General features: G+C 43.4%; 1 protein-coding gene across 1 annotated transcript in view; it reads right to left on the reverse strand.

Annotated features, from left to right (window-relative positions):
- Positions 1–6,269: 6,269 nt before the first annotated feature.
- The window catches only part of NAT10 (N-acetyltransferase 10), a 34,039-nt gene continuing 20,460 nt past the window's right edge, over positions 6,270–19,848 (reverse strand). Inside the window, exons 17-29 of the mRNA XM_079951073.1 lie at positions 19,659–19,760; positions 19,473–19,547; positions 18,797–18,913; positions 18,338–18,471; positions 16,500–16,548; positions 15,183–15,279; positions 14,819–14,929; positions 14,030–14,202; positions 12,778–12,897; positions 11,947–12,045; positions 10,442–10,515; positions 8,894–8,977; positions 6,270–7,602 (exon numbers count right to left, since the gene is read on the reverse strand). Of these exons, the coding sequence (XP_079807199.1) occupies positions 7,509–7,602; positions 8,894–8,977; positions 10,442–10,515; positions 11,947–12,045; positions 12,778–12,897; positions 14,030–14,202; positions 14,819–14,929; positions 15,183–15,279; positions 16,500–16,548; positions 18,338–18,471; positions 18,797–18,913; positions 19,473–19,547; positions 19,659–19,760 (1,329 nt within the window). The 3' untranslated portion in view covers positions 6,270–7,508. The remainder of the gene's footprint in view (positions 7,603–8,893; positions 8,978–10,441; positions 10,516–11,946; positions 12,046–12,777; positions 12,898–14,029; positions 14,203–14,818; positions 14,930–15,182; positions 15,280–16,499; positions 16,549–18,337; positions 18,472–18,796; positions 18,914–19,472; positions 19,548–19,658; positions 19,761–19,848) is intronic.

Raw genomic sequence — 19,848 nt, forward strand, 5'->3', positions numbered from 1 at the left:
TAAACTATGCATGAGATGGGCTCTGCATACACAAACACACTCAGGAAAATAGATTTTCTTCCAATTCTGTGCTCAGCTAGGACTGGGCGAACGGCATGCAGGTAGTCTTGTTTCAACAGCTAAACAGTTTCTTTGATACTACTGCCTTCTTAATGCCTTACTAGCCTTGGTTATGCCATCCTATAGAAAGAATAGCTTTCAGCAAGGAATGGAGTTTTGAGGTTTACAGGAAAGGTTTCAGCTGCTGGTTTTCAGCTGAAAGAATCCTTAAAGCAGAGCTTCCTTGCTGCTTCTGAGATGGCCAGTAGTTCAGGGTAAGTGTTGCTATCCCCTCTGTAGAAATTTGCATGCTTAAGTTTGCACCTGTGGTCTCAAGCCCCTACATCCATTTGACTCCTATGAAAATGGGATTATGGCAGCCAATGTACCACAAATGAAGAAAGGGGAACTGTCCCTTTAAGAGCCTGAAGCACCCAAATGCTCAGCTTCTTCCACCACAGTATTCAACAGATGGGGTTATTGCTCCTGTTGAAATCTGTCCTGCTTCACGGCTCTCAAAAGGATAGAAGTCCAATCTCTTCTAAGAGATCGTTCCCTGATAGAAATCTCCTAGGACTGGGATTATCACCTCACTCACTTGCCTTCAAATGAAACCTGTAGACCAAGGCTGGCCAAAGGCATTTTACTGCCTGAGGCAGAACAGCAAATGATGTCATCACTCCCCCTACACAGTCAAGGTACGTAGTAGCCACCTGAAGCAGATCAAATCACACAATTGCCTCCCCCCGCTTCCCTAGTAGTAAAAATACCCAACAATAATAATTTAAATAGCTAAGAATTTGCTGTCCTTTCAGGACACGCAAACTCTTTAGCAGCTGGCTCACGTCACCTAACAGTAGGGCCGGTTCCTGACCCAGCAGCTCGGTCAGAGGCTTAGACAGAAAGTAGCCCCAATGAAAAAGGGGCTGCTTCTAGGAAGAGGAAGGTTAAGACACATGTACCCAGCATTCCACACGCAACAGGAGCTCCATTTCCTCTCCTCCCTCTAGCACATCCCCAAAATCTGCTCCAGAGGGTCCCCCGTAGCAGATTTCTGAGGGTGTATGAAGTCCTATTGTGTGCATAGAAGTCGAGGTGCAGCATTAAATAGCGCCCATGGGTATAAGGGTGGAAGGGGTTTATTATGTGCGCAAGGAAGAAAATGGTATCTGTAGTTGGAATGTTGCTTGTTTTGCTGCAGGTGTTCTTTCTGCCAAGAAGGAAAGCCCCTTAAATTTATGTTTTCATTTTCAAGTCAGCTTGCCTCTTTGTCAGGACAAAGCACCATAGCAAACACACCAAATTCAGGCTGTACCTGTTTTTCTCTCTAGCCTACACATGTCTCTACGGACTGTGGCCATAAGCACAGTCTAGGAGAGCAACCCAAACTTGCCAAGCCGAATGCACACTGTATCCTCCAGGGGGCTTGGCTATAACCACAGGCTGCAGCTCCTGAATGAGCTTCCACTGCCATGCACATCCCCTAGGAAACCCCTCCCCCCTCCTCCTTTCCCCCTTAGAAGCTTGATGCTTCCTGACATGGCCTGCAGCTATCAGAGTAGGCCCAGAGCAGAAGCCATTTGGGGGTTAGTTAACAAAGGAAGGGAGAAAAGATGGACAAGGGGGGGCAGTTTGGGGGCTTCATCTTAAAAAGCTCCCTGAAGCCTTGTAACGTAAACAGAGAGGCTCTCAGTCAAGAGCACTGCATCTGAGAACAACAGGAAACGAATGAAAAGCCGTAGGAATACAAAAAATCCAGAATGCCAGAACCAATAGGCAGAGGCACCATTGAGGGCTGGCATCTTGGGATGCTTAAATACCCTTTTAGTGGAACTGTGCCTATTGACTGAGTATTTTTTAAAAAATCAGCAAAAAGCAGCCCTTCAGAGCCTAAAGTTCCCAGCAAATTATGCTTTTGCAGCAAAGAGGCTCTTGCTACCTTAAATCCTATCAAATGGATGAAGGCATGAGCTATTGTGGGCTAGAATCTGTGTCATCGAATGCTGTAGCTACAGCTAGACTTAGGCAGGGATGATGGATCAGAGGGTGAAGTTTGGGGGTGTTTTTTGGGGGGGAGGAGGGGGAGCCTGAGAGTTGGAACCTGTCACCCTCTTCAAAATTCCTGAACCAAAGGCACGTTTGCTTAATAACCTGGCAAAAATATTAGGCTACCATAAGCAAATCCTTTGCTTGCTTTTTCATAAAAATAAAAAAAGCCACTCCCCTCATACAGGGGAGAAATTACCAAGAGGTTATTTCCTCTGCTCTTTCCTCCCTTTTCACTACTCTGTCACCAGGCTGTCATTTCTCCTGCTGCAAAAAGAAGAGGCTCCACTAACGTTCTGCCAGGGCACCGCCAGTCCTGCAACGTACCTCTCCCACAAGTCAGCTAGGTGCTGCCAGCTGTCAAAACCATTCAGGGCTCTCTGACGCAGAGGAATGATCACACTGACAACTAGGTCACATCACCTCCCAGCCTCCTGCTGGGAACAGCACCGGCCTGACACAGCTTTGCCATTTTAGTCTAATTAATCAGAGCACTCTCTCATCTCCAGCCAAGGTTTGTGAGAGTTACCTGGGCTAATGGTGCAGCTCCTACCCCTCTGAGATCACTCAGTTGCAGGTGGTGCTCTGAGCCGTGGGAATGACCCCTGGTAGGCAATGTCAAAAGTCTGCCTGCCAACCCTTTTAAACGAATTGAGAGTTCTCAAGTGTGGAGGACTCAAGCTTTGGCCTTGAAAGGTTTTTCAGCTGGAATGGTATCATCTTAACACATCACAGTTCCCCCTGCTGGGTGATCTTGGCAAAACAAAGGCAGAAAGAGTTGGAGATCTTGAATATGAATGGTTAAAACGTGCAAAAATTGCAGAAGTATCTATTTTACTGTGTGTTCACATGTGAAAGGTTACACTGCATACAGCTGAGGAAGTGTTTCAAATGGATCAGAGATGCTGCAACCTCAGAGTCAGTACCGTTCAGTATTAAAGCACTGCTGAGAAATAGAGAGGTATTTTTATGGGAAGGTTTAACCTCCTATGCTTGTCCACTCAGCTGTAGGCCCTTCTTAATTCAATGAGGCTTCCTTGCAGGTAAAGTAGCATAGGTAAAGGTAAAGGTAAAGGTACCCCTGCCCGTACGGGCCAGTCTTGACAGACTCTGGGGTTGTGCGCCCATCTCACTTAAGAGGCCAGGGGCCAGCGCTGTCCGGAGACACTTCCGGGTCACGTGGCCAGCGTGACATCGCTGCTCTGGCGAGCCAGAGCTGCACACGGAAACGCCGTTTACCTTCCCGCTGGTAAGCGGTCCCTATTTATCTACTTGCACCCGGAGGTGCTTTCGAACTGCTAGGTTGGCAGGCGCTGGGACCGAGCAGCGGGAGCGCACCCCGCCGCAGGGATTCGAACCGCCGACCTTTCGATCGGCAAGCCCTAGGCGCTGAGGCTTTAACCCACAGCGCCACCTGCGTCCTAAATATAGGACTGCGCTCTAAATATTGAAAAGGGACAGAAATGGGAAGTGCAGCAATGCTGCAGTGTCAGAATGGAAATCATAACATTGCACGATTGCACAGATAGCTTGAAAACACACACACCCAATTCTCTACAAAAATGAAAACATCAAGGAATGTAAAATATAATTAAATATAAAAGGATTAACTATGGAAACTAGGTAAGCACACGTAATTCAAATTTAAGATTCATGTTGCAATAAATGAGGTGCTCTTACCAATTGATTTCGTCACTAGGTTGTTTCTGAAATGCGAATAGCTTTGCTCATTTAATTAACATGTTGCAGCACAATATGAGGCAGCGGTGGAAGCACGGGACAGCCAGCAGCAATTTTTTTAAAAAAAGGTTTTTAAACTACTACTGTATCTTCTTTCTTCACCTGCCCTTTATTTTAGCCAACACGTATTCTCTTATACAGCTGTTCTCAGAGCTACAAGACTAATTACCTTACCATCCACCGGGTTCCTTTTCTTCCTCATTTTATATAAAGTTAACAGCCAGGATTTCAATTAGAGTCCACTGCCCTCAAACAGTGATACGCACAAGGAGAGGCCTCCCATTACTCTGGTTTAATGGGCAGTAAGCTACACAGTCCATAAAACAGGAACATCTGTGTACATTAATCCCAACAGTCAGCACTGGCGAAAGGATGCATTTGGAAGCAATTTAAAACTCCTGCTACCTCTGGCTTCAGTTGTGTTAAAGGCGAACCTGAGCCACTCACAACACCAGCACATCGGCCTCAACTCCATTCACTAGCACAAAAGATCCATTGGACACGTACCTTATATACTGGGTTGATCCATCGGTCCAGAGGAAGAGTGGTGTTGGTGTCCTTTTTGAAATCCCATCAGGATGAGTCTCAATAGGATGTCAATGCTTATCTTGGCCAGGCAGGGCCCTCCACGTAACTGCTGCAGCAAAGGGCAAGGCTGGCCAGCTGGAACCCTGAACACAAGAGCGTTTCTGTCGGGTGATGGGAGACCATTGCGACATTTTGTTGAACGTTCCACTTGCTTCCTCTTAATAGTGAAGTCAAACGTCTGAAAGCAAAAATCAAGTACCAAGTACCAAAAATAATAATGCTGTTTTTTTCTCTAAATGCAGAGGGGCACTCCCTAGATATGCAAATATATGTATATTTGTATCTCTCTCTCTCTCTCTCTCTCTCTCTCTGTGTATTAATAGACTATTTTTAAAAAATCAAAAATAGCCCAAGAGGAACCAGCGAGCTCTCAGATTCTCAGAAATTTTGTGTCTGTTGAGCTGAGAGAGAAAGAATCTAAACTCTGGTTATAGCTGAGATATGAACCTAAGAAGATGAATAGCCCTGAGGGATCAGACCAGAGGTCCACCTAGTCCTGCACGCTCTTCTCAGTGGCCAACCAGATGCATATGGGAAGCCCACAAGCAGGACTTGAGCACAACAGCATCTTCTCCACTTGTGATTCCTAGCAATTGTTTTTCAGAGGCATACTACCTCCAGCACTCGTGGCAGCACATAGCCATCGTAGCCCATGAGGGAGGTATCCCACAAGATGCTCCTGCTAGTGCAAGGATGTTTGGCTGCACAATGGGATTTCCCCTTCCTCTATTCTCCCTGTACCCACCTAAATCTGGTAGGGGGTTATCCCCCCAAACCTCAGGAGCAGATTTAGTGGGGAGGCATGTGGGGGTGAGGAGGAACAAGCGAGAGAGAAGTTCTATTGTGCAAGCCAAAGCAATTCATTGGATACCTGAATCCTACCTAGCGACCTAAATTTTGCTTTCAGGACCACACAACCACATTTCCCCGTATTGTTGGATCCAGCGTGCACCATGACCACAAACTCTTCCCCAGCACTACCTAGCAAGCTATCCAGGCAACAGGTAACTTCTACGACCTTTGCATCAGGCAGGCAATTCATCCTGCCATCTTTATGCCCGTCACACCCCCAGCTATGTTCCTACTGATCGAATCACCCACTACTACGATCTTCCTAACCACCAGAGAAGTATATACACACACATTAATACATTTCTCCATACATCGCACCCTGAAAGGTGTGTGCAGGGAGCCAGAAGACATTTCCATGCCTGCAGCTGCTGGGAAAATATATCATTGGAAACGTTTACCAGCTCCATGTCCCAGGGTGGCCATTTCTAGTTGTTATAGCACAGGCCCCACGTCCAGCAGATGCCTTAATTCTGCATTCACAGTACAGGTCTGGGAAAAAGGAAGCCTTAACATTTTTCCGCCTTTAAAGTTGCTTCTCAACTCCTAAGGCTTTAAAAGGAAGCTTGGGGAGAGGAAGGGGGGAAAAAACCCACTACAAACCCACAGCTACTCCAAACCCACAGGAAAAAAAGCCACAAAACTGAAAGAAACCTTTCTTTTAAAAGTCTCACACTGTAAGCTGATTTTATGATTAGGTGGCCTGTGGGTTTGGGAACATCTGGGCAGTGTGTTATGTGTGTGTTGCATGCAACCTTGCCTAATCCTCGACAAACCTGTTGCTCACTGTTGTCAAGCCAGACCTCAAACCCCTGAATGCTTCAGGCCAAGGGAAAGTGGTTCAATCCAAGCTGAAGCGAGTTGGAAAATATGCTTTCAACATGTAGAGAAACAAGAGGTGCTGCTCCTGTGGAACTGGCCAACAAAAACACAGACCCTGGGATCCTCAAACTGCATTCCCCTGACCTGCAGTGTGGCAGAAAGGAAGGTACAAAGATCAAGCCAGCTTAATTCATCTCTTTATTTTGCATATTTCTCTCACTTGCAAGACCTTGCATTTCTGGCATTTATTTATTTACATTTTAAATAAGTACTGGGAAGGGAAAAACTATAGAGGCTGTAGTAAGCAGAGGATAGGAGGGCTGCCATGGATATCAGTTAAGCCACACCACAGACCATCACAACTTTTCTTCCCACTTTTGATTTTTTACCATGTACTGCTGAGACATTATCCAGCTTATCCTCAGTCGTAAGGACCAGAAACATTTTTTTTCTGGAGGGAGGAGAGAGAGAAAGAAGAAAACTGGATGTTCTGGGCGGCATCATACTCTGTTTCAAATAATATCGCTGCAGAAGACACAGTCCTATATTAAGCAACCTTCTACATATGTGTTGTTTGAAGACCCAATAAGGTGTCTGTGGTACAAGCTCTTCTTGATGGTCAAGAAATTGAATCCAGATGGATTCAGTCAGTCCCACCCTCCCAAAAAAGGCCCCAGCACTGGGACCATCCACCCACACTATTGCCACTCCTTAATCAATGCACTGTGGGACATGATATTAAGTAAGAGTACTGAAAAGCAGGGAAGATGCTTTTCAAAGGACAGGATTCCCTGCCACATTCTGTTTTTCTAAATACCAGTAGACGGTCCGACTAGGAGAAATCAATGTCTAGAATTAACCACAGAACCCAGAGTGCAAAGGTGAAGGCAGTGCTCAGCCTGCTGATTCTTCCCTTTTTATCAAAAAGCATAATATGCAGCAGACACCTCAATGCAACTCCACCGTTTCAAAATCCCACAGAGTGTTTTTACAAGCTCATTGTACTGACGCTTCTAAAAAAATACCAGCTTTCAATTAAAAATAAAAAACGCGCAGCACTGAGGCCCAGGCCTCTCTCCAAAATTGCTATTAAGGAAACAAATAGTAAAGAGAAGGGAAAGATGTTTATAGGTCTCCGAGGCACACAAAACAGAGGCTTTTTAAGGCTAAACTGTAAAGAGTCATAATTCCTGGTAACAATCCAGTTTACTGCTCTACAGTTCTTTTAGCATAACACAAATGCTGAGCTGGCAGCAATCATATAAAAAAGATCTTCTGAACTGTTTAGCTTCAGGCTGCCCCTATAGGAAGGGGAGGAAAAACCTTCATGTCTTCCCACTTCGATGTATGGTTTCTTTGTGGCCTACAGTGATTTGCTTTTCAGGTTCCCACAAAACAAGAGCTCCATGTCCCAGAGTTTGAGATCATTTCTTCCACTTCTGCTTTGGGGTTTTCTTTTTAAATTTCTTCTCCGGTTTTGATCCTATTGCAATTGCTTCTGATTTTCTCTTCTTGTCACTGAGAAAAACATAACACAATGGTTACAAAAATGCTTATGGGTATTACGCACTTTGAGCTAAAAAAACATAATATAGCTTTGTTTTCTCCCATCTTCTGCAGGAAGATCACCGGGCAGGGGGTGTGAATTCACTTGGGGGTGGTGTGAAAAGTGGTAGTAAGGGAAGGAAAAAACACTTTCCATCCCTCTAGTAGGTAACCTCTGCTGGATTCCAAGTCATTTCAATAATCAGAATAAATCCTTCTGTTCATGGATGGGCAAGTCTAGATGCAACCTCTAGAAAGTGGTCTCAGATTTAAGCAAGTTTGACTATATTTGCTTGTTTACATAATTTATTCTGCTTATGGCAGACATTGAGATGAGGAAGGAGCTATGCAGGGCACTAAGACCTTGACTTAAGGCTCGAGAGTCTAACCACTTGATGTCATAGACCTTCCCATGTGTTGAGATGCAAAACAGGCATTTTTCAAACACTTTCACTTCTTTAACAACAATATGGCCTAGAAACATTTTTTTCTAAATGCAACTGGAATACACCTATTTCAGTATTCAATAGGCAATACTTATGGCATGGTGAAATACATTAAGCCCTAGTATCATCTCTCCATAATAGAATGGGCGGGAAGAAAAAAACCACTTTAGAAGATAGCTCTGGTGGAGATAATTTTTTTATACCAAGTTACATTAACTTAGGAAAGTTGTCCGTCCCTTCCTTTTCCTTACAGCATCCTGCACATCCCCCCAGGCTTTGTGAAGGGGCACCTAGCGGGTGGGAGCTTCTGAGTAATGCAGGACAATGCACAGGCAGGAGACAGCATGGGAAGCTTTTCTTCCATGAGCTTCCTTAAATTAACATTTCTTGAGATTGAAAGTTAAATATTTTGGCTTCTGAAGATTTAGGAGTTCATTTATTTTATTTATTGAATGTATATACTGCCCTATACCCAGAGGTCTAATGCAGAGCCAAACTGATCTTCTCCAAAATAAAAAGATTCAAAAACTTGAGGACTGCTTTCTCCACTAAGAAGCTACTCTACTTGGCCCAAGCCATCTTCTAAGCCCCTGCTCTATATTCCATCCTAGCACCTGATGCGACTGGCTTTGTGAAACAGGGCACACAGTGGTGGCCCCAATATTGTGTAGCACCCGTACAAGGGAGACTTTCTCTGATTCCTTCCTCTCATTCATTAGGAATGGAAGAGAATGTATTGAGATAGAAACTTTTCTCTTCTTCATTTAATCCTTTAGTTTCCCAGTATTGTCAACCCTTTGAGAAGCGTGCGTCACTACCTTTTGAGGCTGACAATAGAAGCATTCTGTCCTGCTTTGGTCAACACTTCGTTCCATTCTTCATCATCTCCTCGGATAATGTACCTAAGTGAGAAGAATTGTGTGGTTTTTTTAGATTTAAAATGGAGGACACTTGATCAGAAAATACTGGTATAGTTTGCAGCAATGTTAGTGGTCATGCAGGCATTGGTTAATGACAAGAAAGAGCATGATCAGACACATTCAGCTGAAAGAGTGTGTGCAAGTCGAAAGTAAAAAATAAAATAAAAAATGGACATCTGAACCCGCCCTTCAAATGCTATCACCATCCAAACAACTACTAAAAACCTCCCATCTTTATTAGTATGGTCGAAGTTAAAATCAGCCCAGAGGATCACAGAATCATAGAATCATAGAGTTGGAAGAGACCACAAGGGCCATCGAGTCCAACCCCCTGCCAAGCAGGAAACACCATCAGAGCACTCCTGACATATGGTTGTCAAGCCTCTGCTTAAAGACCTCCAAAGAAGGAGACTCCACCACACTCCTTGGCAGCAAATTCCACTCTCGAACAGCTCTTACTGTCAGGAAGTTCTTCCTAATGTTTAGGTGGAATCTTCTTTCCTGTAGTTTGGAGGTGGCAGGCAGATAGGGCGGAAGGGACCCAATCCTGCTGCCCCTTCCTCTAATCATAGTTTGATACCTAAGTTAGCATTGCATTCACATCTTAGAAGAAGCAGAGACTAAGCAATTTGTGAAGAACTTAAGTATTCAGATTATTTGATCCCCCTATACCTAATGGACCTTAAAAGAAAATTAAAAGCAAGGTCAGATAGGGAAATGTTTTTGGGGTGTTTTCTTAAAAACCTCAGCAGCCTTTGGAGAAGGGATGACAGAAATTAATTTTAGGCTCTTGATATTCAAACCCTGTTCGCAAGACTTTCAGAAACTGACAGCAATCTCATTAAAAAGCCACAAGAGTTACACCACAGCTGGAAGACAATAAAAATTCAGTTGTGTCTTCCTGGTGACCTTTTGGGAAGGGAAAAACATTTGGAGAATGCCTGTCCTGGTAAGGGCATCAGTGAGAAAATTCTGGAACTGCAGGCCTGTGACTCAGAAGGCCACATGGGTTTTGGCAAACCTATTTCAAGAGGCCTAAGATCCCATCCACAAGTAAGACAAGATGGCTCCCTGTCGCCATCAACTTCCATAAAGAGGTTACAGGGCTTTGAGCATATTCCCCTGTAGCTTGTGGGGAAGTGACCAAGTGACGTTGGGAAAATGGCAAAACCTCTCCTGAACTGCTTCAGACCCATCAGGCTAGCTTTATGGAGTCATTTGGTTCCTAAACAAAGCAATGTGATCCATATTATCATGTCAACATCTGCCTTTGCCAACACAATGGATATTATGAATAGGTGGCCATTAATACATGAAACCAAAGCAAGACTGTATTTTCCCTGTAGCATCCTTGGGCTATTTAGATGACATGGTGAATTAGCTTAGACCCCTTGATTCCTTTCCTGGAGACTGTGGATTTATTTACTGCAAAATACGAGGGCTTACTGTGAAAAGTCCAGATCTTTCAACTTCCCAACATCTTGCTTGTGTTTTTCCTGAAATTCTTTTGCTGCTTCTTCCTGCATTGAAAAAGCATTTAAAAAAAAAAAAAAAGGATGCTGAATAGGGTTATGAAAAAATATAGAGTTCTGAAGCAAAACACACAACAAAAAAGGCTGACTCTTCTCTGCCCCACAATCCTAGATTTGTAACCTGATACCTTTGGCACCTAGGACAGACTTATCCCATCTGCAAATTCCACAATGGAACCAAATCTAAAAGCTGATCTAATGGCTACAACATCCAGCCCTTTCTTTGTACTTCTGTATTTTTTATATTTTCCCCCATGTCCTCTCAACTGTGGCTTTGCATAACATACTGCCTGAGGAAGAGTTCCAAAGAACTTTAAAGCTTGCCATTATTTTGTGACATTTTGGGTAGTTCTAATGAAGGCATTGCCCAATGTGACATTTTGGGATTTTAAATGAAGCAGTGATAATTCCAAGGAAGATTGTCTCATATTAACACCAGGTATTGATGTTATGCACCGCCAGTTATAAAAACTGAGATAGGAAAATGTGCAAGCTATTAGCAAGCTTTCTTCAAAAGATAATGCAGTACCTTGGAAGTGAACGGAATCCATTCCTGAAGTCCGTTTGACTTCCAAAGCATTCGAAAACCAAAGCACAGCCTCTGATTGGTTGCAGGAAGTTCCTGAAGCCAATCCGAAGGTGCGGAAGCCCCGTCAGACATTTGGCTTCTGAAAGAACGCTCGAAAACCGGAAGAGTCACTTCCGGGTTTCGATCGTTCGGGAGACAAAACGTTTGAGTACTAGACTGTTCGAAAACTAAGGTACAACTGTAGCATACACCACTTTATATTGTAAACTTTCTGTGATCCTTAGATGAAGGGAAGTATAGAAATTTAATAAATAAAAGTAACAGTGCTTGTAAGACCAGACAAAAGTTTCCACTAGTTCACAGATGTGGAACTTGCAGTCCAACAAAACCTAGAGCATGGGTAGGCAAACTAAGGCCCAGGGGCCGGATCAGACCCAATCACCTTCTCAATCCAGCCCGCGGACGGTCCAGGAATCAGCGTGTTTTTACATGAGTAGAATGTGTGCTTTTATTTAAAATGCATCTCTGAGTTATTTGTGGGGCATAGGAATTCGTTCTTTTCCCCAAAAAATATAGTCCAACCGCCCACAAGGTCTGAGGGACAGTAGACCGGCTCCCTGCTGAAAAAGTTTGCTGACCCCTGACCTAGAGGGTCACAGCTACCACCATCCCCAGCAGTCAAAACGGCTGTTTGACGTCAATGTCTAATATTCAACGGTGACTGCTTTTGTACATGGAGGTTTTGTTTAGCTATCAGAGCTCATAGACATTGGCAAAATAATCATCCATAGAAGTGTAGATTAAAGAAATATTGCACTGGCATGAAGGGGGGGGTAGAAACCTCTACATACATAGCACTAGTAGAATCTCAATATGAAAACACAAATTACCAAATCCTCATTTAAGGATTTCAGAGTTGGCTCCATTACAACGTCTTTGGTTACTGCCATCTGCTCTTCCACAGCCTTTTCCAGGATAGTGTTGAACAACTAGGAGGGAGAAATTACCATCAGGGTCATCGCTCATTGGTTAAGGATGAAACGCTTGATACATTTGATTGGCGGTACCAACTGGTTCCCTAGAAGTTACTAATGATCATCCATGCAATGGCCCCTTATATAGTAGAAATACAAGATTACTTTGCATAACCAACTGGCAAAATTAAATTCTGCTCTGCACCATGTTCAAACAGTACGCAATGGTCAGTCAAGTACAACTTTTCCCTGACATCATGCACACATCTTGAAATAAGGAGTGAAATGCTCAAGGGAGGGGAGGAGCTGTTTAACACATTCCCTTCCAACCATTGGTCCATTCAAAATCCTCTTCCATCATAGTGTTTTCACACCGGAAAGAGGTGCAATTTTGAGTAGAAAACCCACAGGAATAGAACGGGTTGAGTAGTCTGTGTGTCCCCCACCCCCACCCCCTGGCACTTTGCTAAATCTTGGCTGCTTCTCATTTATTAAAAAAAGAAAACAAGGGAAATGTACACACAGCTGAGCATCATACAGAGTTTGAGCCTCAAAAACATTTACCCACATCTGAAGAACCAACCTAAGAGAGCCTATGATACAAGGGGGAGTTGTTCAAAGCAAAACATATTGAAGTTCTTTTTATACAGTTAAGTTCACATCCTATACTACTGGATCTGGACACCAACAGTGTTCCACCATACAGGTAATCCTCCCAAATGAAACACTCCCAAAAACTACATTTACCTGAACCACCTTCCGGATAGACCTGTTGAAGAGGCCCATCAACTGGCCACTAGGCAGCTCTATCTCTTTCTCCAACTGATCCACAGATTTGTGCTGCAGACCAATCCCAAGAAGAAGAGCCTGGAAGAAAAGTGAGTTTCCTGGTTTTGATTCAACAGAAGGGAAAGTATGGCCTTTGTCAGAACCCTATCATGTCATTATTATTTTTCTCCAGCAATTTCCTGTCCTTTCAAAAATGTAGGTGCACAAAACTCAAAGGGCCGCATTACATTTTTATTAGTCCAGGAAGATCACATCACATCAATGGTAGAGTAGCATTTTGCTACCATTTTAACTCCGCATCATTTTTAACACATTCCTTGCCAATCCCCTTCTTCTCTCTTTGCAAAGTGAACCACCCAAAAACAAACTGCAAAGTCCCCCAGCAAACCACCACAGACCACATCTTCTCCACTATTAAGTGTGTTCTCTTTCCTCTGCGCACAAAGTACATCACTTATGCTCTCCTCAATATGCAACAACCAAGATCTGCACCCCTTTTCTGTTACTCCCCCATTTTTGTTTTATCAAATGCAAGATCTGCACTATCTACCTATGCCAGATTTTCTCATTTTCTTCCCTTAGCCTTTCCTTTTCCTCTGTTGTGCTCCCACAACACTTGTCTACTGCCCCTTGCCAAGTTCAGTGGCAACAAAACATAAGGCATTCATTTGCTCCACTAATTTCACACACAGTGTCTCAGATGCAGGTAGGCTACAAAGCATCACTGGCAAACTGTCAGAGGCTTTTAAAAAATGGAATCAATTCCCAATGCCTGCATTACGTTCTGCATTCTTCCACTGACTGTTGATGTCCTGTATGAGCCACAAATGATCCCACAAATAGGTTAGAGAGGTCTTCAGATAAGGGATGCTGCAATCAACCTGCATGAATAATTTCGAGCAAGTGCCGTAATTCAGTTACTGTTTGATTCAGAAGCTGGGCTCTAAATTAGGGTTCAAGGGCACCTGATGTAGTTCCAAGACAACTGCTTTGTGGATTTTGTCCTGGTGAGTTTCAGGTTAAGTGGACAACTGGAAAACCCAAGCATGCCACTGAGGTCACAAAATCTCTCTCTCTCTCTCTCTCTCTCACTCACACACACACACACACACACACAGAGAGAGAGAGAGAGAGAGAGAGAGAGAGAGTTCAGACCATCAAATGAGAGGACTTGCATTAACAAGACGCTAGCTAAACACATGATACTTACAGACTGCGTAGCAGAAAGGGTCATATCTCCAAGCTGGTTGAGAAAGTACATCTTAGAGATAGCTGGAATCATGTCCATAATCAAGTGATAGTCCACCATGTTCCTTGAGTACATCTCCAGCCTCTTCAGGTCGTAAGGGATAAAGACAGCTTCTAATTCTTTACGACTGATTGCTTAGCAAACCATGAAATAAATTTTGAGTGGAGTGGCAAGAAGGAAAAAAACAAGACAGAGATAAATTACACTTGCTATCTAGGTGTTAAGAACAGGAAGCAGAGAAGCGTTTGTAAGACGCGGATAGCCCATCTGATGTCTTCCGTAAAAAAATCCCTTTCTCAGCATGGAAATGCAACAAGCTGTCCATCAAGGAAGAAACTGCTCTTGGACCAGAGAAAGCAGAGTACTGTGTATATTTATTGAAGACCTTTTTTATTTTTTAATGTGATGCATGTATTTCTTCTGGGATTTGCTTTAGTACTCTTTAGTTCATGGGTAGGCAAACTAAGGCCCGTGGGCCGGATCCATCCCAATCGCCTTCTAAACCTGGCCTACGGATGGTCCGGGAATCAGCATGTTTTTACATGAGTAGAAAGTGTACTTTTATTGAAAATGCATCTCTGGGTTATTTGTGGGGCATATGAATTCGTTCTCCCCCCCCCCCAAAAAAAATAGTCTGGCCCCCTACAAGGTCTGAGGAACAGTGGACTGGCCCCATGCTGAAAAAGTTTGCTGACCCCTGCTTTAATTTCACAAATTGCCCTTCAGGGAGCTTTGCAGACATTTACTTACGGGGTTGAGGTGGCTGCTTGATATTCCTGTTTTGCAAAATGTTCAAAGCTAATGAAGGAGAGAAAGTGCTGAACTGATATGACAAAAGGGAGAGAAACCTCCTCCTGAAATCTGCAGGACAAATGGAAACAAAACCTGGTTTACTACTTCATGTATCATACTAAAGGCTGATTAACAGTAATTTGCGGTGGGGGATGTGAAACAGTGGGGTTAAAGTCACCACTGCAGCTAAAGTTGATAGCTACTTTTTATGCAAGAGTCTAGAACTCCACTCCCCACCCCATAGGAATGTGGCGGTAAATTTACCATCCAACTCTAAAATGGCAGCTCAAAAAAGCACTGAAACATCATTCCTACTAGTCACCTTTCCAGAAGGCACTTAGCCAGTTCTCCTGCTCACTCTCTTCCTCTTCATTCAAGGTCTTCAGCATGATACATGAATGCTCCCCAGTCAGATCATTCTGGAAAATAAAGGTATTGCTTGTAGCTGCCACATTTTATGAGCTGTTGAGTATTTTCAACAATAAACAGCAGCAGAAAATAAACAAGTTTATCAGAAAACACAGGAGATAGTCAACAGCAATAACTGCTAATAACTATGGCAAATTACCATAGGCTCAGTGCAACCTGGATTCTGCTTTTACAAAAAGGTAGCTTGGGTAATTCAGAACCAAATTACTGTTCCATTTCAGATCACATCAGTTGAATGATGAGGTTCCAAGCCGGAGTTCTTTTCTGGCTCAGATTATCAGAGCTGGAGGAAAACCATAGGATCACAACGCTCACTTCAGACTGGAGGTGAGCATTTTAAGTTGCCCAGTTTGGTACAGTAGAAGACTATGGAATTCCAAACTTCAGGGACATTATTGGTGAAAAATGAAAACTTATTAACTATTAGTTCACTGTGTATGTCTGATGACTACGAAGAACTAGTCACTGAAGCGATCAAAAGGAAACCATTTTAAAACTGAACACCTGATTTATGCAAACAAACCTCACCCTAGGCAAACCAATGACACTCACTGGATTTATAGTAAGGCTGTCGACAAATTAAATAATGCCTAGATGACTGTTCAATAAATATACACCAAACATTTTTGTATAGGATAAACTACAGCTTAATAATAAAAAAAACTATCACAGAAATAACAGAAATCACTGGGTTAAAGCTGACCAAAAGCCCAGAGGTAGCATTATTATCAATTTATGATGGGGTGGAAGATTCACAGACTATGAAGGACTTGCTCACAAATTTATAGACAGCTGTTCAAGTTATTATAGCTAGGAAGTGGAAGGGGCAAGGTGGATATAAAATGGAATGGAATGGTATAAAGAGGTGTGAAATGTAGCTATTAATGATAAATTAGCATGTGCTGTTAAGGTAAGATGGGGAATATGCAGGAGAAATGGTTTTGAGGAGATATGGAAGGTGTTTGTGAAATTTGTAATGGAAAGGGGGTTAAACCATCGCAAGAGGTGTTAAAATTTTGGGAGGTTGAATAGTTACAATGGAATGGTCTTGGGGGTGGGGTGCACATTTTTATTCTTTTTTATTTATTATTATTACTTTGTCAAAATAAAAAACAAAATTATAAAAAAGCTATCACATTGCCATAGGGATCATCAGAACCAAAAAACATTCCAGCACTACTGGGGTCTTGGGCAATGAAATGAAACTTACAGGAGTCTGCCTCAGATAAACTGGTACAAATCCAGCTCGTTTCCAAAACCTGGTAGAAGAGAGAAACAAAAACTTACTTACAGCCTGTCAAGAGAATGCTGATCGTATACTGATAGTCTACAAAACACAAAATAACTGCACAATGTGGCTCAATATTTATTAATGTTTAGGGCTGAGCCAAAGCTACATACTATTTTCCCCAGGCATTTGTGACCAAAGGACGCCAAGCCTTCCGACTTTTCCCACCACTCCTTGCAACCATCTCCATTTATTTCTTCTTTCTCTTGCCCTCACTCTTAGTTGCTCTCACTGACACCATCAAATGTGATGCAGTCCATGGCCCTGTGACCTCGCCACATTTCTTGTGATTAATTTAGGAAGGAAACAGCAACAAAAAGAGGGTGAAAGGGAAAATGGCACTGGAGCAGCAGTGGCCAGTGCCACTGAAAAAGCTAAATATCTGGATAATCTGTGGGTGCAATTCAATATTTTGCCATTCAGTGCAAGCGTTTTTACTTGACAGAAATAATTATCTCCCTGCTCCCCACCACCACCCCATCGCTTGCTGTTCTGGCCCTCCAGAACATGACCCTCCAGAGCAGATTCGGGTGAGGTGCAGGGGGCACATGGGGGGTGAAGGGGGGAGCCCTTGCTCTGGCACCGGTTAGATCAAATCAACCCCCCAAAAATTGCCATGAAAAGAAGTTGTTTTGATCTATGCACTGGAGAATAGTTCAGAACAGTCCTAAGTATAGTATACAGGTGTATAGAAGAAGCTAACTGAAGTAACCAGGAACTGCACATTGATGCAGAACAATGTTCTTATACTGCTCACTTCATGTCAATAGGACTTGGAACCCTAGAATTATAGAGCTGGAAGGGACCCCAAGAGTTGTCTAAGTCCAACTGCCTACAATTCAGGAATCGCAGCTAAAGAACCCCTGAGAGACATGTTCTGCTGTGTGCAAATTTTACCAGATTGTACCTTGAACAATCCAAAACAGGCAAAGCACCCCAAGGTTAAGAAATGCACTTAGTCTGAACCACTAAGATTTCATGCTTTGCAAAACACACTGATACCCGACTTCAGTATAGTTGTTAAGAACATAAGAAAAGCCCTGTTGGATCGGGTCAAAGGCTCATCCGGCACCCTCTTCTCCTAGCGGCCAGCCAGATACCTATGGGATACCCCTAAGGAGGACCTGAATGTAGCAAAGCCCTCCCCACTTGTGATCCCCAGCAACTGGTACCCAGAGCTATACTGCCTCCAAGAGTGAAAACAGAAAACAGCCCATTGTGGCCAGAAGCCATTGATGGAATCCTGTGTATACCTGGTATCACAACGGCACTGGCATCTCTTAACCTCTCCCAGCAGAATCCATGGTTTGAATGCAGCTTTGCAAGTTAGTAATTAGAGTCTCCACAGCGTGGGAAGACAGAGCATGAAAGGAATCTGCCTAGAGATAAGGAGGCCCAGCAACAAACTGGTGATTGGCTGAGGTCCCTTATATAGGCATATATAACACTGGTGTGAGTGAGTGTTAGTGTGGTGTAGTTAGTGCTGAGGAGTTGCTGAGAGCGAAGAAGTCGTGTTGTAAATAGTAACTTGTATATAGACTTGTATGTTTGCTGCTGTAAATAATAAAACAACAAGAATCAAGTTGCTAGTGATCTGTTTGGTTCCTGCTCTTCGTCCTGCCTGGGCAATCTCAAGAGTTGCTCAACAATCGCTGCAGTACTCTGCTATACTCTGCTAAGCTGTGCAACAGGTGAAAACACTTCAAAGGTTCAGTTGGCTTTCAAAGTTTTAACAGATACAAATGCATGCAAATGCTTACTTGAGCAGCCTTGGTGTCAAACCGTAAGACACACCAAGATAGTCCAGATTCTCCGCTTGCCTCTCGCTCAGTTTGAGAAGCAGAGGCGGCAAATCCTTCCGAGGCATCACAGCTTCTTCTAATAAACTGACCGCCTAAAACAAAACAAAAAAACCCCAGAAGATCACTTAGCAAAGAGATGAGTGGCCAAAAACATGTTTTGAAATTTGCTTGTTCGGTGGAAAGCAGTCAAAGAGGTATAAACAAAATGCAATCCCCATGTGGACCTCTTAAAAGCAAATCTCAACAGAAGCCTTTGTAGAATGTCATAGAATCATAGAGTTGGAAGGGACCACGAGGGTCATCTAGTCCAACCCCTTGCAATGCAGGAATCTTTTGCCCAAGGTAGGGCACACACCCACAACCCACAACCTTGAGATTATGAGTCTCATGCTCTACTGGCTGAGCTAGCCTTCCTACCTCACTGCTCACGGTAGCAATTTCTCTTGGCTTCTGAGTCACTTTTTCTTCCAAACAAGGAAACTTGCCTTCATAGTACATCTGCAGCAAACGCAGAGCTCGGCTGCCATAACCCATCTGGGAGGAAAAGGATTTTGAAAGAAAGGATGCACATTCGAGAAAGAGAAAGCTCTCACAACCTGGCTCCTTTAGGAAGCTCAGCCTTTCAGACATCAAGCGCATTTCACATTGGGATGAAGAACATGTGGCCATTCAGATGTTCACAGACTACAGCTTCCATCATCCCTGATCATTGGGCCATGCTGGCAGGGGCTAGAGTCTAACACCATCTGGAGGACCACAGCCTCCTCATCCATGATTTAAATGACCAGGTCAGCATCACTCTGCAACCACAGATGATTCCTATTTATAAAATGTTGCCAACACCAGAATAAACATTTCATACATATTGTTCTTTCATTAAATTTATATCCTGCCCAAAGAAGCCAGGGCAGTGGGAGATATAAGGCCCAACCTAATGGGTCTTAAGTAAGCAGTTTGCTTAAAAAAAAACAAAAACCACACCTGTTTTTGATACAGTCTACGTTTCTGAGGCAGGAAAAGAATAAGATCCCCCAAAAATGGCATTTGCAGGATGTTTTTCAAATGCTAGCAACAGAAGAATAAATTCCATTACCCCTTGATAATCAGGATGGACCGCAATGCGAACAACTCTCCCACCAGACAGACTACCAAAGTCAGGATCTTGGAACTAGAAATAAAAAATTCAGAAGAAATGAAGCAATCACCAAATGGAATTGAAGAATAAGAATACAGGAAAGTGCAAAACACCTGAGATGCAACTGAGAAGCTGATCAGTTACCTGCTCTGAGACGCTCCATGGAATGAGATCTCCCGATGCTTTCTTCCCCCTAGACAGACTGTTCATAATAGACTGACGGGCGATCTCTCCCTCCAAACATACCTGCCAAAAGTGGGGAGAATAAAGGAGACATGGGATTTAGTGCTCGACTAAAGCACCGTACTCAACAGACTAGGGCAATTTAATCCAT

Source organism: Podarcis cretensis (assembly GCF_951804945.1).
Source record: "Podarcis cretensis genome assembly, chromosome: 1".
Taxonomy (NCBI): Eukaryota; Metazoa; Chordata; class Lepidosauria; order Squamata; family Lacertidae; genus Podarcis; species Podarcis cretensis.